Source organism: Sorex araneus, chromosome 1 (assembly GCF_027595985.1).
Source record: "Sorex araneus isolate mSorAra2 chromosome 1, mSorAra2.pri, whole genome shotgun sequence".
Lineage (NCBI taxonomy): Eukaryota > Metazoa > Chordata > Mammalia > Eulipotyphla > Soricidae > Sorex > Sorex araneus.
The window spans coordinates 288481014-288497350 of record NC_073302.1 but is presented as its reverse complement, the minus strand read 5'-3'; the positions used below and the strand labels follow the sequence as shown (position 1 = coordinate 288497350).

The window sequence follows — 16337 nt, the reverse complement described above, 5'->3', positions numbered from 1 at the left end:
AGAGAGTGGCGAGAACAATGCCAGATCCCGGGGGTCTGTGGGACAGGGGGCGGCCAGTGGCTTTCACCCTCTCGGACTGGCTCTTGCCCAGGGCCTGCCCAGACTCCTGCGTCTCCAGTGCCCGAGTCGTGGCCACTGTCACACATCTGTCCACAGAGGTGATGAGCAAGGCTCCTTTTACGTGGCGTTTGACCACGGAGAGCCCCACACAGCTCTTGGGGGCCCCCCTGACAGTGGCCTCTGCTCCAGGGGTCCTGGAGCTGGCATCCCCCGGTGATTGGCCTGATTTCATCTCGGCACGTGTTGTGTCTGGCACGAGCTTTGTGAGTCACACGGAGCAGAAAACATCGCTGACCTGAGAGAATAGAGCAGCAGTTGAGACTTATTTTTAATCCTAAAACCTCAGCTGGCAAAGTGTCTTGATGCTGTGAATAACGGTTAAGATAAGCGCCTGCTTGCCACGTGGCCGCTCTTCCCCTGGAAAAGCGCTCCCGTTTTGATGAGGACATGTAGTGTTTTGCCCCCGTATATGACTGTGTAGGTGTGCATTAAGAGCTGTCCGTCTCTTCTTTTCTATTAAAGTTTCACAACAGGGCTGCACAAGAAAGAGGAGAAACCAGGAACCGATGTTCTAAACATTTTTTCTGTTGCTTCTGGACATTTATATGAACGGTTTTTAAGGTGGGTATGTTTTGTATGTTTGGAAATACGCATTCTTCACAAAGAATTTTGAAAGGTAAAATGAAAAAAAGTAGGGAACAAGCCTCTGTTTTCTTGGTGCTCAATCCTCTTCCCCACAGGGACTGCTGTTATTGATATCTGCCAAAGACGCAAGCAAACACACATTTTTAAAGCTCCTTTTAATTAAAGCGGTAGCAAAATATATACTACTCTGTATTCTTTCATATAATTATGTTTCTTGTTTGATTTGTTGTGTTCATTGCTTGATTTTAATTTAAAATTATGAGGGGAACATATTTTAAATACAGCGAAATCTCATGAGTTTTATTTGAAATACTGTTATTTAAAACAAAAAAAATGGACTTTTAAAAAATTAGTTTATATGTGAGACAGCGTATACTCTGTAAATTGTGTTTTCCCATGAAGAAATTTCTTATTACTTCAGGAGGAATGTGGGGAGAGAAGGGAAGTCAACTTACGAGCTACAGAGGGCCATTTTCTTACGGTAGAATACCTCAGGATGTTTGAGTATGTATTGGTTCTATAAGATAGATCTGTAGATTCATCTCTACCTTCACAGGAGGGGTAGATTATCTGCAAAACAGGTGCCTTGCCCCGTGAATGGATCAGGATAACTCAGTCATTCAGCTTCGGGTTGCATTCAGCTGAGATGAATAACAAGTGGTTAACAAGTGGTGTGCCCAGTGCCAGGATGTCAGCTGACTATCGCCCAGACTGGGTGCTGTGGCTGTTACAGGGTTTGGGTGTTTCCATTATATTCTTCATGCATAGTCAGTGAGCAGCCTGACCGTTTCAAGGTACTCCTCTGTTTCCCTGAGACTCACGCTGTCTGACTAATACCCCAGTATTTAAACATCGTTAACACGTATCCTTACCCCTTAGTAATGTTCACTTACTGGGTTTAATGTTCTTTTATTCAGAATTATGATGCTTTCTGTTTTACGCCACACGAAAACACCTGTGAAATTTTGGTTTCTAAAAAATTATCTGTCACCAACGTTTAAGGTAAGTGCATTAATCCTTTCGCTATGGAATGCCTAGTGTTTGAATAATGCATTCTTCTGTATTGTTTTTAACTTCCTGTACTGTTTCTCTTTTCCTGTGAGTCTTTTGGAAAGTATATTCAAATGAATTTTAACCAATTTTAAAACTTCCCTATTTTTTGTCTAAAAGAAAAATCATCTGCAGTTTCTACATAAAGAAGTATTTAGAAAAGTAGAGGAAATGGCTTATTTTCCACTTATCTCAAAATCAGAAGTTTTTCATGAAAATAGAGGGACTTTTGGCAATGAAAAAATACATGCAGATGATCAGTAAAAGTAACTTGATTCTGTTATATTTTTACAAAGAAAGACAAACAGTAGTAGCAAGAAAATGGTAAAGGTATACTCTAGGATCTCCCTTCACAGTACCAAGAACAGGAAGCTTTAGCTCTGCTCTTTGGGCAGTGCTCTGTTGGGTTGTTGGCTTATTGGGCACTAGCTTTAGGAATTTTATAATTAGAAGATTTAAGATGAGCAGCATCTTAAATCTTACGTTTTGCAAAATTACGTTCTACAAAACCCCCCTCATGCACAAGCCATGTTGTTCCGATCTCACATCTCATTGATGAAGTTCCTTGGAAGTTCGGATCATTCAACAACAGTTCAAAGGAGCCCTTGACCAGAGCCCATGGTCTGGGGACGCAAAAATGAAAATCACCAGCCATGCGTTTGCTCAGTGCTTGACTGATGACATTACGCGGTTGTTCTGCAAGAAGAATTCCCGTGCATTCCCAGGAAGCCAACCCTGGGTGTCGAGGAACAGACTCGTAGCCTCCGGGGGTCCCCGAGACCACCGTGAGTGTCAGGACTTTGCTGGGACTCCCAGAACTGAGAGGGCGCCTCCTAGCCTCGGCTGCAGCTCCATGGTAGATGGAGGCAGAGGACAGCTGGGGAAGCAAAGCCAGAGGGGAGAGTCTCCCGGGGCTCCGCCACCCTGAGGAGTGATGCTCGCCCCGGGAAGCATCGCCGTGGTGCTGACACGTCCCCGAGACGGCCAGGGAGAGAAGCTCACGCAGCCTTGAGTCTCCAGCGTTTTCGCTGGGGGTGTTGGACGCAACCCAGAGTTTTGTTTTGGGGTGGGTTTTGAGTGATGTGATGGCCGGAGGGCCCACCCCCATCCCAGCCTCTGCGGGAGGGGAGCGGGTGCCTCGTGCCAGCTGGGCCCGAGGCCCCAGGGCTGCGCAGACACGGTGGTCTCGTGAGACGACCTCAGGAGCGGGAGCAGGGGCCAGCCCTTCTGCAGCCACATGCTTCCTCTCGCACGCATGCTGGAGATCACACACTCGGTGGCACCGCGGGTCTCAGCCCCGGGGCGGGCCTTGGGCAGCAGGAGGAAAACCACGAGCCCACCCGCCCCTGGAGACGCCAGCGCCCACTGGTTCGCCACGGCAGTGTCTTGCCCGTGCCACCGGGCGGGACTGAGCCTGGCTCAGCCTGCGGCTCTGCAGGGCGGCAGAGGCCGGCTGTGATCTCGGGTGCCACGTGCCTAGCAGAGCCGAGGGCACGTCCCCAGCGCCCTCGCTGCTGGGCGTCGTGATTCGCAGTCAGGTGCGTGGCCCTGCGCGTCTTTCAGACTCAGTTCTTGTCCAGAGTGGTTTTTTCCAACCGTCTCTGCTCAGCGGTCCCTTCTCGGTCCTAGCTGCCCTCCCCCCCCCCCTTGGCAAGCTTCCCACCCTTGAAAGCCGCTCGCGTCCGCTGCCCACGTGCTGACCCGCTGTCTGTCTCCAGGAGGTCATCCCGCACATGGCCGGGGAGTACGGGTTCCAGTACGAGCTGGTCCAGTACCGGTGGCCCGGCTGGCTTCACCAGCAGACAGAGAAGCAGAGGGTCATCTGGGGCTACAAGATCCTCTTCCTTGACGTCCTGTTCCCGCTCGCGGTGGACAAGATCATTTTTGTTGATGCTGACCAGGTAACGACTAGCTGTTGTTTGTAGCAGAACGTAGAACTTGGGGTGTTCTTGGCTTGTTTTGTTTTGGTTCTGAACCACTGAGCAGTATTCAGGGATCACCCACAGAAGGCTAGGGAGACCATTTGGGGGTGCCAGGGATCGAACCCGTGTCGGCCATGTACAAGGCAGGTGCCTACCCACAGCACTGTCTCTCCGGCCCCACCCCTGACAAGGGTTGTAGGCCCTTGAGTTGAGTGTAGGGAATCCCTCTGCTGTTTAGTGCTGTTTGTGTCACCAGGCTGTGCAGACATAGAAGATAAGATCCTGTTCGGTAAGCAGCTTAGCTCTTCTCAAATAAGAAGTCGTGATTCCAGGAGAAACCAGTTTTTAGAAGTATCATTTATTATTTAGGATATGGTAATTCACTGTCTGAAATAGTGTTTTTTTGTAACATTTTGCGAATTGAAACAGAAACAAATATTGGGAGGGTTGGGGGGGGGGTGGTCCCAGGATTCAGCTCAGGCCCTCGTCCCCGGGGGCCTTGACCAGCGTGCGGAACAGCCGTGCGATGCTGAGTGGACACAGGGGTGCCGAGAGACCCTGAAGCCCAGGGGCCAGGCTCGGACCCTGGGACATCCCTCTGGCTAGAGTGAGCTCACTTGGCGGAAAGCCAGCGAGCCCTTGGCCTGGCGGCTGGTCACCCCGTGCCGATGAGACGGCCCTCATTGGTCACTTCAGGAAAACTGGCCAAAATCTGGTCCCCCCAAAAAATGACCACTGTCCTTGGCTTTTCCCTCCCCCATCACCGCCCTCCGTGAGATCAGTCTCAGTTGGGAAAAAAATAGTCCGGTACCCAGAACTTCTCAGAACAGCAGTACCGCAGCCCGGGTGTCAGATGCGCACGTTTGTGTTAGGACAGAGGATCCTTCCAGCCCTGCGCTCTGGCCAGCGGGAGCTCAGTGGACACAGCCTAGGCTGGGCAGCAGAGGCCGGGCCAGTCCCTCACACCGCCACAGTGTCCCCTGAGCACTGCCGGAGGAGGCCCCAGAACCAGGGGGAGAAGGAAGTTGCTAGTGTTCTAGACTTTTTATTTTATATTATGTGCCAAATTGGAAACTATTGATCATAATCATTCAAAGCTGAGAAAATCGATAGATGTGGGTGATGAAGTAAGCGTCTCCAGACGGTGCTGTCTAACCAAAGACCCCTCCTCTCCTGCCGTAGGCTGGAGATGTTAGACAGTGAAATGTGGGGGCTGGAGAGGTGGCAGAGCAGTTACGGCCCTTGCCAGGACTGACCTCTGGGCACAGAAGGAGAAAGCCCTGCCGGGGAGGGTTTGGCCCCAAACCAAAAATGGATAAAAGTTGATAGCACTGTAGCACTGCGGTCCCGTTGTTCATTGATATGCTTAAGCGGGCCCCAGTAACGTCTCCATTGTGAGACTTGTTACTGTTTTTGGCATATCGAGTATGCCACGGGTAGCTTGCCAGGCTCTGCCCTGCGGGCGGGATACTCTCAGTAGTTTGCCAGGCTCTCTGAGAGGGACGGAGGACTCGAACCCAGGTCGGCTGTGTGCAAGACAAACACCCTACCCGCTGTGCTATCGCTCCAGTCATTATTAAAAGTTAATAATAGTCTTATATTCCATTAAAACCATTGAGAATAATCAGATTTTTTCTTTATGATTCAAACTGATATTTTCCATTGTACAGTAATGACATTTAGTATAAACATGATTTTGAAATAATTCATACCTTGAAAAAGTTAAGGACTTTGAATATATTTAAGGACATAAATATATGTCCAAAATACATCTTCTTTAAAATGTCTTGTTTAAAAATAATGTAACAGGCTGGGGGTAACTGTGGTAGAGTGCTCGTCTTACCTGGGTAATGCCCTGAGTTCAATTCTCCACCCTCCTCTCCCCCCACCACACACACACACACACACACACACACACACACACATACACACATTGGTGTCACAGGGGCGAGAGTGATGGCACAGTGCCTTGTACGTGGCCAACCTGGGCTCAGGCCCCGCCACCACACATGGTCCCTAGCAGTGCCAGGAGTCGTCTCTGAGCTCCGACAGGTGTGCCCCCAAGACCAAAAAAAATCAAAAAAACTGTTTTTTTAATTGATGTCACAGGCTTTTTATTAGATAAAACCAGTGACATATAAACTAGCATAAATATCAATTTTATAACTATAAAAGTATAATATACAATCTCTTTTTACTTTCATGTGAAATTGCAAGGGGAAAGGTTTAAAAACTTGGTGAATGCAGACTCCACGAAAGGGATGAGACTATTTTCTCTGTCTCTGCAATGAGGAATTCACAGTTTCAGGGTCACATTCGGGGCCTGTCCTACTGCAGCATTCCTCAGAGGAACAATTTCAATTGTCTAGATTGTGAGACACGACCTCAAAGAACTTCGCGACCTGGACCTGGGTGGCGCCCCGTATGGGTATACCCCGTTCTGTGACAGCCGCACGGAGATGGACGGATATCGCTTCTGGAAAACGGGCTACTGGGCGTCACACCTCCTCCAGAGGAAGTACCACATCAGGTGAGAGAAACTCACACCCAGGACGCAGATAACTGACTCGAGTGCCCGGTCACCTCAGAGCAGCGGCAGCCAACAGGCCAGGACTCGACAGCTAGTAGCTCGTCAGACCATCGCCGGCGCGTTTCAAGACGCATCATGACTCCCATTTTGCAGCTGTGGAGACTGTCACACGCAGTGCTCCTGTGGCTTGTCCAGGTTGTCCAGGGCCACAGTACTTGTCCATAGCTGAGCAGGTGACTCAGAAAAATCACCGCAGGAGATGCCGATGCGTCTGTGGTAGCAGGAGGAGTGCACTGCCTTCACGGCGGCTCTGTTTTTAGGACCATGCTTTTTTTTTTTTTTTTTGCTTTTTGGGTCACACCCAGCAATTTTCAGGGGTTACTCCTGGTTCTGCACTCAGGAATTACTCCTGGCAGTGATTGGGGGACCATATGGGATGCCGGGGATCGAACCCGGGTCGGCCGCGTGCAAGGCAAACACCCTACCCGCTATGCTATCGCTCCGGCCCCAGGACCATGCGTTTTGTGTGCTGTGAAGCGGCTAGAGGTGGCCTTAGGGCAGCACAGACCCTCTCAGTGTTAGGACAGACTTCAGCCCCTTGGGAGTGTGGCAGAGCTGCGAGCAGCCTTGAGAGCGGTCACAGTCTTACACCTGGTGGCGTTTAACGCTGATGCCCGCCCTGTGGACGGTCACGGGGGAGGGTGGAAGCACAAGCACACAGGCGAGCGAGCACACACACACACACACACACACACGCACGCACACACACACGCACATACCGCAGAGAGTTTCACGGAGCTTCCCCTGTGTGTTGCAGTGCCTTATATGTCGTGGACCTCAAGAAATTCCGGAGAATCGCAGCAGGCGACAGACTCCGGGGCCAGTACCAAACCCTCAGTCAGGATCCAAACAGCCTTTCCAACCTGGACCAGGTGAGTGCCGTGCGGCGTGCCGTGCAGTTCCGCTCGCAGTCCCGACTCTTCCAGCCCCTCCTTAAACCTCAAAATCTGTTTTGTTGTGGGTTGTTTTTTATTTTGCCGGTGTCGTTATTGTCCTTGGGGGGGCTTTAAGGGTCGAACACACCCAGCAGTACGCAGGGGCCACATGCAGTGCCGGGGTTTCAGACCCAGGTCGGCCTCGGCCTCATGTGGGCCTTAGCCGGGCCCCGCCTTTCTGGCCCAGCTTCTAAACCTTCTGGCTTCCCTCTTCCTTTTGCACTTCTCAGTTGCTTTCCTGGGGCCGGTGACATGGGCCAGTGGGTAAGGCACTTACTTGCCTGTCGTACGGCTAACCTGGGCTCGGGCCTCAGCGCCCGATGTGATCCTCCCGAGCACTGATTGCCAGGAGTGTTCCCTGAGCACAGAGCCGGGAGTCAGCCCGGAGCATCCCCCGCTGTGGCCCCTAAATGCAAACTAGTAGCAGCATTTCCTTTCACCTCTCCTCGCCCCGCTCTCCCTCTGCTGCCGAACATGCTCCCTCTGCCCCCCTGCCGTAGAGGGTGTTTTTTGGGTTGTTTTGTGTTGTGTTTTGTTTTTTTAGCAAATACTTCTTACTTCATGATGCCAGGATTTTGTTATTGCATCTGAGACATTTTTTAGAATTTAAGCCAAATTGGGGCTGGAGTGATACCACAGCGGGTAGGGTGTTTGTCTTGCACGCGGCCAACCCGGGTTCGAATCCCAGCATCCCATATGGTCCCCTTAGCACCGCCAGGGGTAATTCCTGAGTGCGTGAGCCAGGAATGACCCCTGTGCATTTCCGGGTGTGACCCAGAAAGCAAAAAAAAAAAGAATTTAAGCCAAATTGAAGACTATAGTAGGAGGAAGAAATCGTGATTTCCTCCTCCCAGTCAATGAGTATAGACTCTTCTTAGAGTGCTCTGCTCTGTGCCTTCCGCTGGTGCCTGCTGAGCCCCTCTGGGAGCCAGCCAGTCTCCTGCCCCGAGGGGCGGCGGGGCACACATAGGCCCATGGCACCTGCCTGCCTGTGGCCAGGTAGCTGCGCAGGGCACCGCGGGAAGGTGATGAGTGCGTCGGGCAGAGGGGAAAGAGGGAGACGGTGACCGAGTTGAGACTGGTGGACGGGGGTGGCCATGCACCCCGACAGTGGCGGCATCTGAGTGACCGTGAGAGAGACCCAGGGCCTGGCCCTGACGTGTCTGTGTGGACTCCCGGCAGAGGGGACCACAGAGGGGCCGGGGGGCATGGCCGTGACGTGTGGGGAATCACAGAATAGCGGTGCTGAGTGCCAGGGCCACTCTAGACAGAGGCAGATGGTCCACGTGACTCCGCCAAGGGCCTGCCTGCCTGGTCAGGTTAAGGACAAGGAACTCTGGGATAGAGGCCTCTGTTCCTCTTCCAGAACAGCATCTCTGCATCCCAGAGCACAGAAACAGTGCTCAGGGGCATGGAAACAGTGCTCAGGAGCACAGAAACAGTGCTCAGGGGCACACCTGGAGGGAAGAACCTGACACCCCTCGCCTCCTGGAGCTCGTGCGGGGTCCCATGCACCTCTCTCGTGCTCTGGGGGAGAGGAGACAGCCCCGCGACCCGGAGGGTGCACAGTGCTCCCCTGGCGCGTCAGCGGCGTCTGGGAAATGTTGCTCTCTGCAGGACCTGCCCAACAACATGATCTACCAGGTGGCCATCAAGTCCCTCCCGCAGGACTGGCTGTGGTGTGAGACCTGGTGTGACGACGCGTCCAAACAGAGCGCCAAGACCATTGACCTGGTGAGCGCGCCGGGGAGGGGGTGGGGGCACTCGCGGAGTCTCTCGTCTGCGGTCACAGCCACTCTGGCGGCGGCCAGGGGACCCTTGGCACGGCCCCCGCGTCTGGTAGTTTGCCGGGCGGGCCCATGGGACTCGGGGAAGAGTCGCCAGCGTGGCTGAGGCTCCCCCGAGGGCAGGAGGCAGTGCGAGCAGAGGGGCCGCCGGAGGGCACAGGGCTGCCCACACACAAGGATGATGGGGGGCGGCAGGGGCCTCGGAACCCAGAGCCCGGGACCCCTCCTGCAGCCTAGCACGCCCCAAATCCCGGCTGCCGGAGGAATCGGGGCGCACAGCATAGGCCGCGTGGGGCAGTTTTCGTCCCGGGGACCTCCCTGTCAGGGCACGGAGCGCCCCCGCAACCAAGGCCAGGACCAGCCTCACCTCAGGCCTTGCTAAGAGGCGCGCCTCAGGCCCGCCTGCTCGTGTGTTTCGGGGCGCAAGGCCTGTGGGCCACAGAAACAGGCCTGGCTCAGCCGCAGCCCCGCACAGCCCGCTGACCTCTCCCTGGGAAGGGGAGCCGGAAGAATCTGTCTAAGGCACCGGAGACACGCTTGGTGGTTTTCTCCTTCTCATTATGGAGAATTTTCTTCTTAGACTTTCGTTTTAGGCAGTTGCACTCTCCTAGACGTGAGGTCTTTCAAGCTTATTCTTTGTGGTCCAGCTCACCTAATGCTATATATTTCCAAGGAGCCTTTTTTCTATTTACATATTTTATATAAATGTAAAATCAGGGGCTGGAGCGATAGCACAAAGGGTAGGGCGTTTGCCTTGCACGCGGCCGACCCGGGTTCGATTCCCAACATCCCACATGGTCCCCCAAGCACCTCCAGGAGTGATTCCTGAGTGCAGAGCCAGGAGTCAGCCCTGAGCATTGCCGGGTGTGACCCAAAAAGGAAAAAAAAAGTATAAAATTAATGTTTATGAGCATTTCAGTGAATAATGCAATTTTTTTTAAAAAAAGAAGTAGATAGGACAGTAAAATATAAGGATTTTTTTCCAGATATGTGTAAAAATGTATGGGTCTCTCCTTCCGATCTCTCTCTCTGGAGCCTTCTGCTTCTCTCTCTGGAGCCCCACTTGCTCTCACCTCTGACTCTGACTCTGACCCTTCTGCTCTTACCATCTTAGTTTATATAGCAATCACATAGGGTGGTGACCCAAAGGAGGGTTGAACATTAACAAATCAACAAAGAGGAGTAAGACCACTCCTCCTGATATTAACAAAATCTCATCTAAGGAGATTACTCCAGATTACTAGGAAATCCGCTTAAGGGCAGGATCCTATCCAGGGTGTCTGGGTGTGTCACTTTCTTCTTTCCTCAGCCAGTAATCCACTTAAATCACTGTCACTGTCACTGTCATTCTGTTGTTCATTGATTTGCTCGAGTGGGCACCAGTAATGTCTCCATTGTGAGACTTGTTGTTCCTGTTTTTGGCATATCGAATACGCCACAGGTAGCTTGCCAGGCTCTGTCGTGCGAGTGAGATACTCTTGGTAGCTTGCCGGGCTCTCCGAGAGGGACGGAGAAATCAAACCCGGGTTGGCTGTGTGCAAGGCAAACGCCCTACCTGCTGTACTATCGATCCAGTCCTCCACTTAAATAGTTGTAGTAAATCTACTTCTAATATTTCTAGCAATGCCATTCTTTATGAGCACAGTAAGAGATATATCAGACTTAAAGTTTGGTTCTTACTGAGGACATCTCACTATATATTCCAGACCACAGTCCTCAGGCCAGGTTAGTCTTCCCAACCCCAGCAAGGTCCTAGTCTCATTATTACTTCTGGATCATGACAGAATTTGTCTATGACCATGCTCTCAACTGATAGTTGAGTATTGTGGCACTTTGGCCTGGCCCATTTCGATGCCAGGGTAGCTCACAGCTTGCCCTGGGTCCATCCTGTCCCTCGTTGGGACCCTGCTTTTGGTGTGCTAGGAACTAAGTCAACTGAGTTGAGAAAGCAGATGCCCAGGAGTAAATATTATTGGAGTCAATCAGCTCCCAAGTTACAAAGCATAATATTAACTGTCTTTCTGTGTCATACAGAAAGGACATTGCTTTAAGGTCAACTACGTTCCCTGCGGCAAGGCTGAAAGGACAAACCCAATGTTATCCTACACCGGGTTGAGTCGTGACCTTTGCCTTCGTGACTGGGGTCTCCGTGGCACCTACGGTAGGGCCGTGAGTCGCCATGGCATACTGTGCCAACCCCCCAAATGTCTGCTTGACCCTCACCCAGGCACAGCCAGTGTGCCCAAGTCAGTGTGCCCTCTCGGGACCTCTCCTGCCCCCGGAACCCTGTCCCCATCGGTGCTCGCAGCTGAGCCTGGAGGACACCATCTCGAGACGTTAGCTCTGTCTGAGATGCACCCCGAGGTAGTTTCCCCACAGGCCTGCAGCAGGCCCTGCACCATCGACTAAAGGCGCCCCCGTTCCTGTTCCATGCGGCTCCAGGTTCCGGCTCGCCGTGCCTTCCGCCATGCCTGCTCGGTTATGTGACAACCTCCGATTCCATCCCGGGCCCGGTGACCTTTCCATGGGACTGTGTGGCTTCAGGGTAAAGGCAGGAGTCTTTGGTGGGGGTAGTGGGCGTCCTGCCTACCAGGGTGTCGCCCACTGCAGATGGGCCAGAGGGCTGGCAACTGCTTCCTCACCAAAAAGTCTCCGGTTAGCACAAGGGTGCGGGTGCGGGGTCGGGGGCAGTTACGATACAGGAGGGTTCATTACGGCGTTGGTTGGAAACGATCATTCTGGACAGGAACTGAGTGTTGAAATAGGTAAAGGATATGCATGGAAACCTTTCAGCATCTGTATTGCAGGCCATATGCCGAGAGAGAGAGAGAGAGAGAGAGAGAGAGAGAGAGAGAGAGAGAGAGAGAAAGGGAGGGAGAGGGAGAGAGGAGAGAGAGAAGAGAGGAGAGAGAGAGGAGAGAACAGAGAGAAGAGGAGAGGAGAGGAGAGGAGAGGAGAGGAGAGGAGAGGAGAGGAGAGGAGAGGAGAGGAGAGGAGAGGAGAGAGAAGAGGACAGAGGAGAGGGGAGGGGAGGGGAGGAGAGGAGAGGAGAGGGGAGGGGAGGGGATGGAAGAGGAGAGAGGAGAGGAGAGGGGAGGGGAGGGGAGGGGAGGGGAGGGGAGAGGAGAGGAGAGAGAGCTGCCCTAGAGGCAGTCTGGGGTGGGGTGGGTGGGGCGGGGGGGGGGGGGGGGGGAGACTGGGGCCCCTGGTCTGGGAAGTGGCGCAGGTGGCCCTTGTCTGACTGAAGCCCTGTCATGAGCAGCTGTGTGATGCCGTATCTCATGTGATTCAATAAAACAAAAAATATTATTTTTTAAAGAGAGAAAAGGGAGAGGACCCGAGGGTAGCTGGGCGCTGCTCTGGCGGGAGCAGCCCCGGGGGTGAGGGACCCAGGACCGGGCAGGGAGGCCACCGTGCGGCTCCTGCGGGCCGGGCGGGCGTGCGGCATCCCCGCGGCCGCTGGGTGGCGGCAGTGCCCCGAGCACCAGCGCGGGAGCCTGGGCCGCCCCCTCCCAGCGCGGCGAGGCCATCCTGTCGCTCTGTGCCGGCCACACACAGACCAGGGTTCAGAAGCAGAGGACCCCGAGAGCGTCATTGGGTCATTGGCATTACCCTGGCCACCTGGCCGCTCGAAGGCCGGCCCCTCGCCGCCTGGCGCTTGCTCGTCTCTATGGAGAACCCCGTTTCCCGCCGCACCCACAGCCCGGTGGTGCGGACCCCGGAGAGCCCCGTGATGGGGCGGCAGCGTCATGCCCAGAGCCCAGGCGGCAAGTTGCCCGAACTCCAGAGACGCTGCCCACTACCCCGGCCTCTCTGCGGGGGCGGGGTGGTGCCTTGTGAAGTGCCTGGCCTCGATTTCAGAGGGGGGTGTGTGTGTGTGTGTGTATGTGTCCTGGTCTCACGCTGGGCTACAGGCAGAAGCCGAACCCACCATCCCTGCGTCCTTCTTCCCCTCGTACCTGGCTGGCATCTCCCCAGAAACTCCCATGGCGGGACCCGTGGCCGCACAGCTGTTGAACCCCGCCCTCTCTCAGGGAGCCTCAGCTCCGTCTTCCTGCCCGTCTGCAGATGCGCACACGCCGCCTCTCAGCAGCCTGCTGTAGTGTTTCTAAGGCGTGGGGGTTGGTGGAGGCTCGGAATTTCACAGCTCTCGGTTTTCGTTTTGGTTTTGTTTTGGGGGGTTTTTTGGCTTTTTGGGTCACACCCGGCGATGCACAGGGTTACTCCTGGCTTTGCACTCAGGAATTACTCCTAGCAGTGCTCAGGGGACCATATGGGATGCCGGGAATCGAATGCGTGTTGGCCACATGCAAGGCAAACACCTTCCCCGCAGTACTATGGCCCCAGATATCTGACATATGAATTCCACTTCCGTGATGTTTCCTTGACCACGCTCTCTAATTAGAACAAAGGCGTAGAAGAGAGACAAAATCCTTTTGCTGAAGGAATGCAAGACAGATTGTTTTAGTCTTTGGAAAACAACGCCCAAAGGAAAGGCAGGCAGATGCTCAGCACTACAGCCTGTTGCACTCTTTGACGTCACGTAACTTGCTTTTTGAAATCAGAACATGTAGAATTGTTTGACAGCCTCTGTGCGAACCCTCAGTATGTTTTTAAGTTGTTTGTTGCCATCTCCGTTTGAGGGACTTACTCATGACCCACATGCACCAGAATTAGTCGGTTCACTTCATCCTTTCTCTATGAAACTCATTCCACCACTGCTGGTGTTTCACGCCTGGTGCTCAGAGCTCTGCTCTTTATTAAAAGCCTTTCCCTTGCTGTGACAGCAGTGTCCTCAAGCGTTTCCTTCCTGCTCCCAAAGCTAACAGAACTTTGTTTTAACTTTCAGTGCAATAATCCCAAAACAAAAGAACCCAAACTAAAAGCTGCTGCCAGGATTGTCCCCGAATGGGTGGAGTACGACACTGAGATCCGCCAACTGCTAGATCAACTTGAAAACAAGAAGAAAAGTGCAAGTAAGTCCGCATCCTGTGCTCGCGAGCGAGCCGGGGTCCCTTCTGGGGATACCACACTGTACCCGCCTCCAGCTCACGGCCTCGTGAATGGGGGTGAGTCAGCCGGAGCAGGAAGAAATGACATCCATGAACGTGTAGTAGTCCAGTAGAAAGATGACAAATTTAGCACATACAATAAAGCAAGATTATTCTGTCAGTGAAACAGTTTTTAGGGAAGAACAAGATGAAAGTAGAGGAGAGGAAGAAGGAAAAGCAAAAAGGAAGGAAAGAAAATGCCCAGAATCACCCCACGTGAAACATGGAGCCAAAGTTTCTTACTCACACCTTGATGCAATTTGGTTTAACTTTGAACTGTCAAGTGTGTGAGCCCAGGCCTCTAGTGCCGACGCAGAGAGGCGAAAGGGTTAACAACTGCTAGTTCCACGAGGGCCAGGAACACCCTAGCACCTCTGAAGTCTTTCTGAGTTTCCTTTTGGAAGGATTCCAGGGGCGTTGTCATTCATGCTTGTTAAGGCATTTCTTAGAATTCAGTGAAGTCTTGCGATTTTGTGGGGGGGGCGGGGTTCGTGTTCACAGAAGCCATCCTACTAGTAATGAGCCGTTGAAATTTAGTGAAGAAAGAATTGTGGAACGGGATGCATTTCGGTTATTTTAGTTTGAAAATGATGGTTTTGAATTCTGAAAAGACTGGTTTTTAAATTCTCTTCAGTCAATTCATGCAGTGCAGAAGCAGCCGCTCTGCCCGGTGTCCTTACTTGCACTGGCTCTCATGTGCCTGTGTGTGTGTGGGGGGCGGGGGTGCGGCGGGAGGCAGACAGGGAGATGCATTTCCGTCCTCAGAAGAGACTGGTCTATGGCTTGTTCCTTACACCAAGGGTAGGAGCTGGCGTGGTTAGTCTTATCTTTCAGGGCCTCCATTACTAGGTGCTGGATCCAAGAGATAAGGAAAATCAGGTTGGCCCTCGGCCCTCGAAGCTCAGGAATGTCACTGTCACTGTCATCCCGTTGCTCATCGATTTGTTCGAGCAGGCACCAGTAACGGCTCTCATTGAGAGACTTGTTACTGTTTTGGGCATATTCAGTACGCACGGGTAGCTTGCTGGGCTCTCCGAGAGGGGTGGAGGAATCGAACTCGGGTCAGCCGCGTGAAAGCCAAACGCCCAACCGCTGTGCTATTGCTCCAGCCTAGAGCTCAGGAATGGGCAAGTAAAAATGCAGGTAGCTGCCCTGCAGTGGCCGCTGTGACGTACGAAGTTGCTTCAGGCCACAAGGTGAAGCAAACGGGGACTTAGTGAAGGGTCAGACCCCCGGTCACCTTCTACCGCTCCCCACCCCAGGAAGCAAAGTTTATTCTGTATGTGAGATTTTAGGAACTAAGTAACTCTTCCTCCCCTGCAGTTCTGACACATGATGAACTCTAGCGCTCACTGTGTATGAACAAGATGAAGTGAGACGAGAAGCCTGCCCCCTGCTGGAGATGTGTGGAACTACTGCAAAGACTTTGGGAAGTCCGTTCAAGATCAGTGCCTTTAATTGTTTGAATATTATTTAAAACGACGTGAGCTTAAGGTATTGAGTACATTGAAGTCATCTGAGAATGCGCCACTTCGTACTTAGAACTAGACCGTCCCTTTTTCCGTACTGCGCCCAGCACTGCGTTTTCACCAGCCAGGTGGAATTTCATCAGCAGCCAGAGGAGCGACCTGCGTCCTGGCGCCACTTCTTGTCATCCTGAGAAGCGGCATGTTTTCCTCCCTCCCTCTGAGAATGGAAAAGGACTTGCAGTTCTCTCAGAATGGCAAGAAGCCACCTGCCCCCCTCCGCTGCTGTGTGAGAATGGAGGTGCGCTCTGTGATCATTCACCTTACACTCCACGCGCTCCTTGTGAATGTTTCCAGTGTTTCTACTTTTTATTTCATAAAATGTTATAGAGAGTTGTGGGTTTGTTCTGTCTCAAAGAACTGGCTTGTTGTATGTTTTCCGGTTTGGGGGCCACACCCCGCGCTGTTCAGGGCTTACTCCTGGCTGTGTTCAGGGATCACTCCCGGCAGGGCTCCAGGGACCTTCTGGGGGGCCGGGGGCCGAGCCCCGGGTCAGCCCTGTGCAGGACCAGCGCCTCACCTGCCATAGGCACTGCGGCCCGAGAACTGGCTGTTTCGTGGGAACTCAGCTGCGAGCGGTTTGCCTGCCCACGAGCGGTTTGCCTGCCCGCTGTGCTCTGACAACCAGTGGGCAGGAACCCGCTCCCGGTGTTCGTCATCGCTGAACGCCCCCGGCTACTGTTCACTGTTCCCGCCAGAGAGGAGGGGCTCATTCACCCGAGGACTCGGACATGCCCGAGCCAGCTCAGGCCAGGGAAGGGTCTGGACCAG

General features: G+C 53.1%; 1 protein-coding gene across 1 annotated transcript in view; it reads left to right on the top strand.

Annotated features, from left to right (window-relative positions):
• Window positions 1-15899, top strand: part of UGGT2 (UDP-glucose glycoprotein glucosyltransferase 2) — a 117573-nt gene extending 101674 nt beyond the window's left edge. The window contains exons 32-39 of the mRNA XM_055142837.1: window positions 583-681; window positions 1623-1707; window positions 3474-3656; window positions 6047-6207; window positions 7025-7139; window positions 8820-8936; window positions 13839-13965; window positions 15364-15899. Of these exons, the coding sequence (XP_054998812.1) occupies window positions 583-681; window positions 1623-1707; window positions 3474-3656; window positions 6047-6207; window positions 7025-7139; window positions 8820-8936; window positions 13839-13965; window positions 15364-15386 (910 nt within the window). The 3' untranslated portion in view covers window positions 15387-15899. The remainder of the gene's footprint in view (window positions 1-582; window positions 682-1622; window positions 1708-3473; window positions 3657-6046; window positions 6208-7024; window positions 7140-8819; window positions 8937-13838; window positions 13966-15363) is intronic.
• Window positions 15900-16337: the final 438 nt, after the last annotated feature.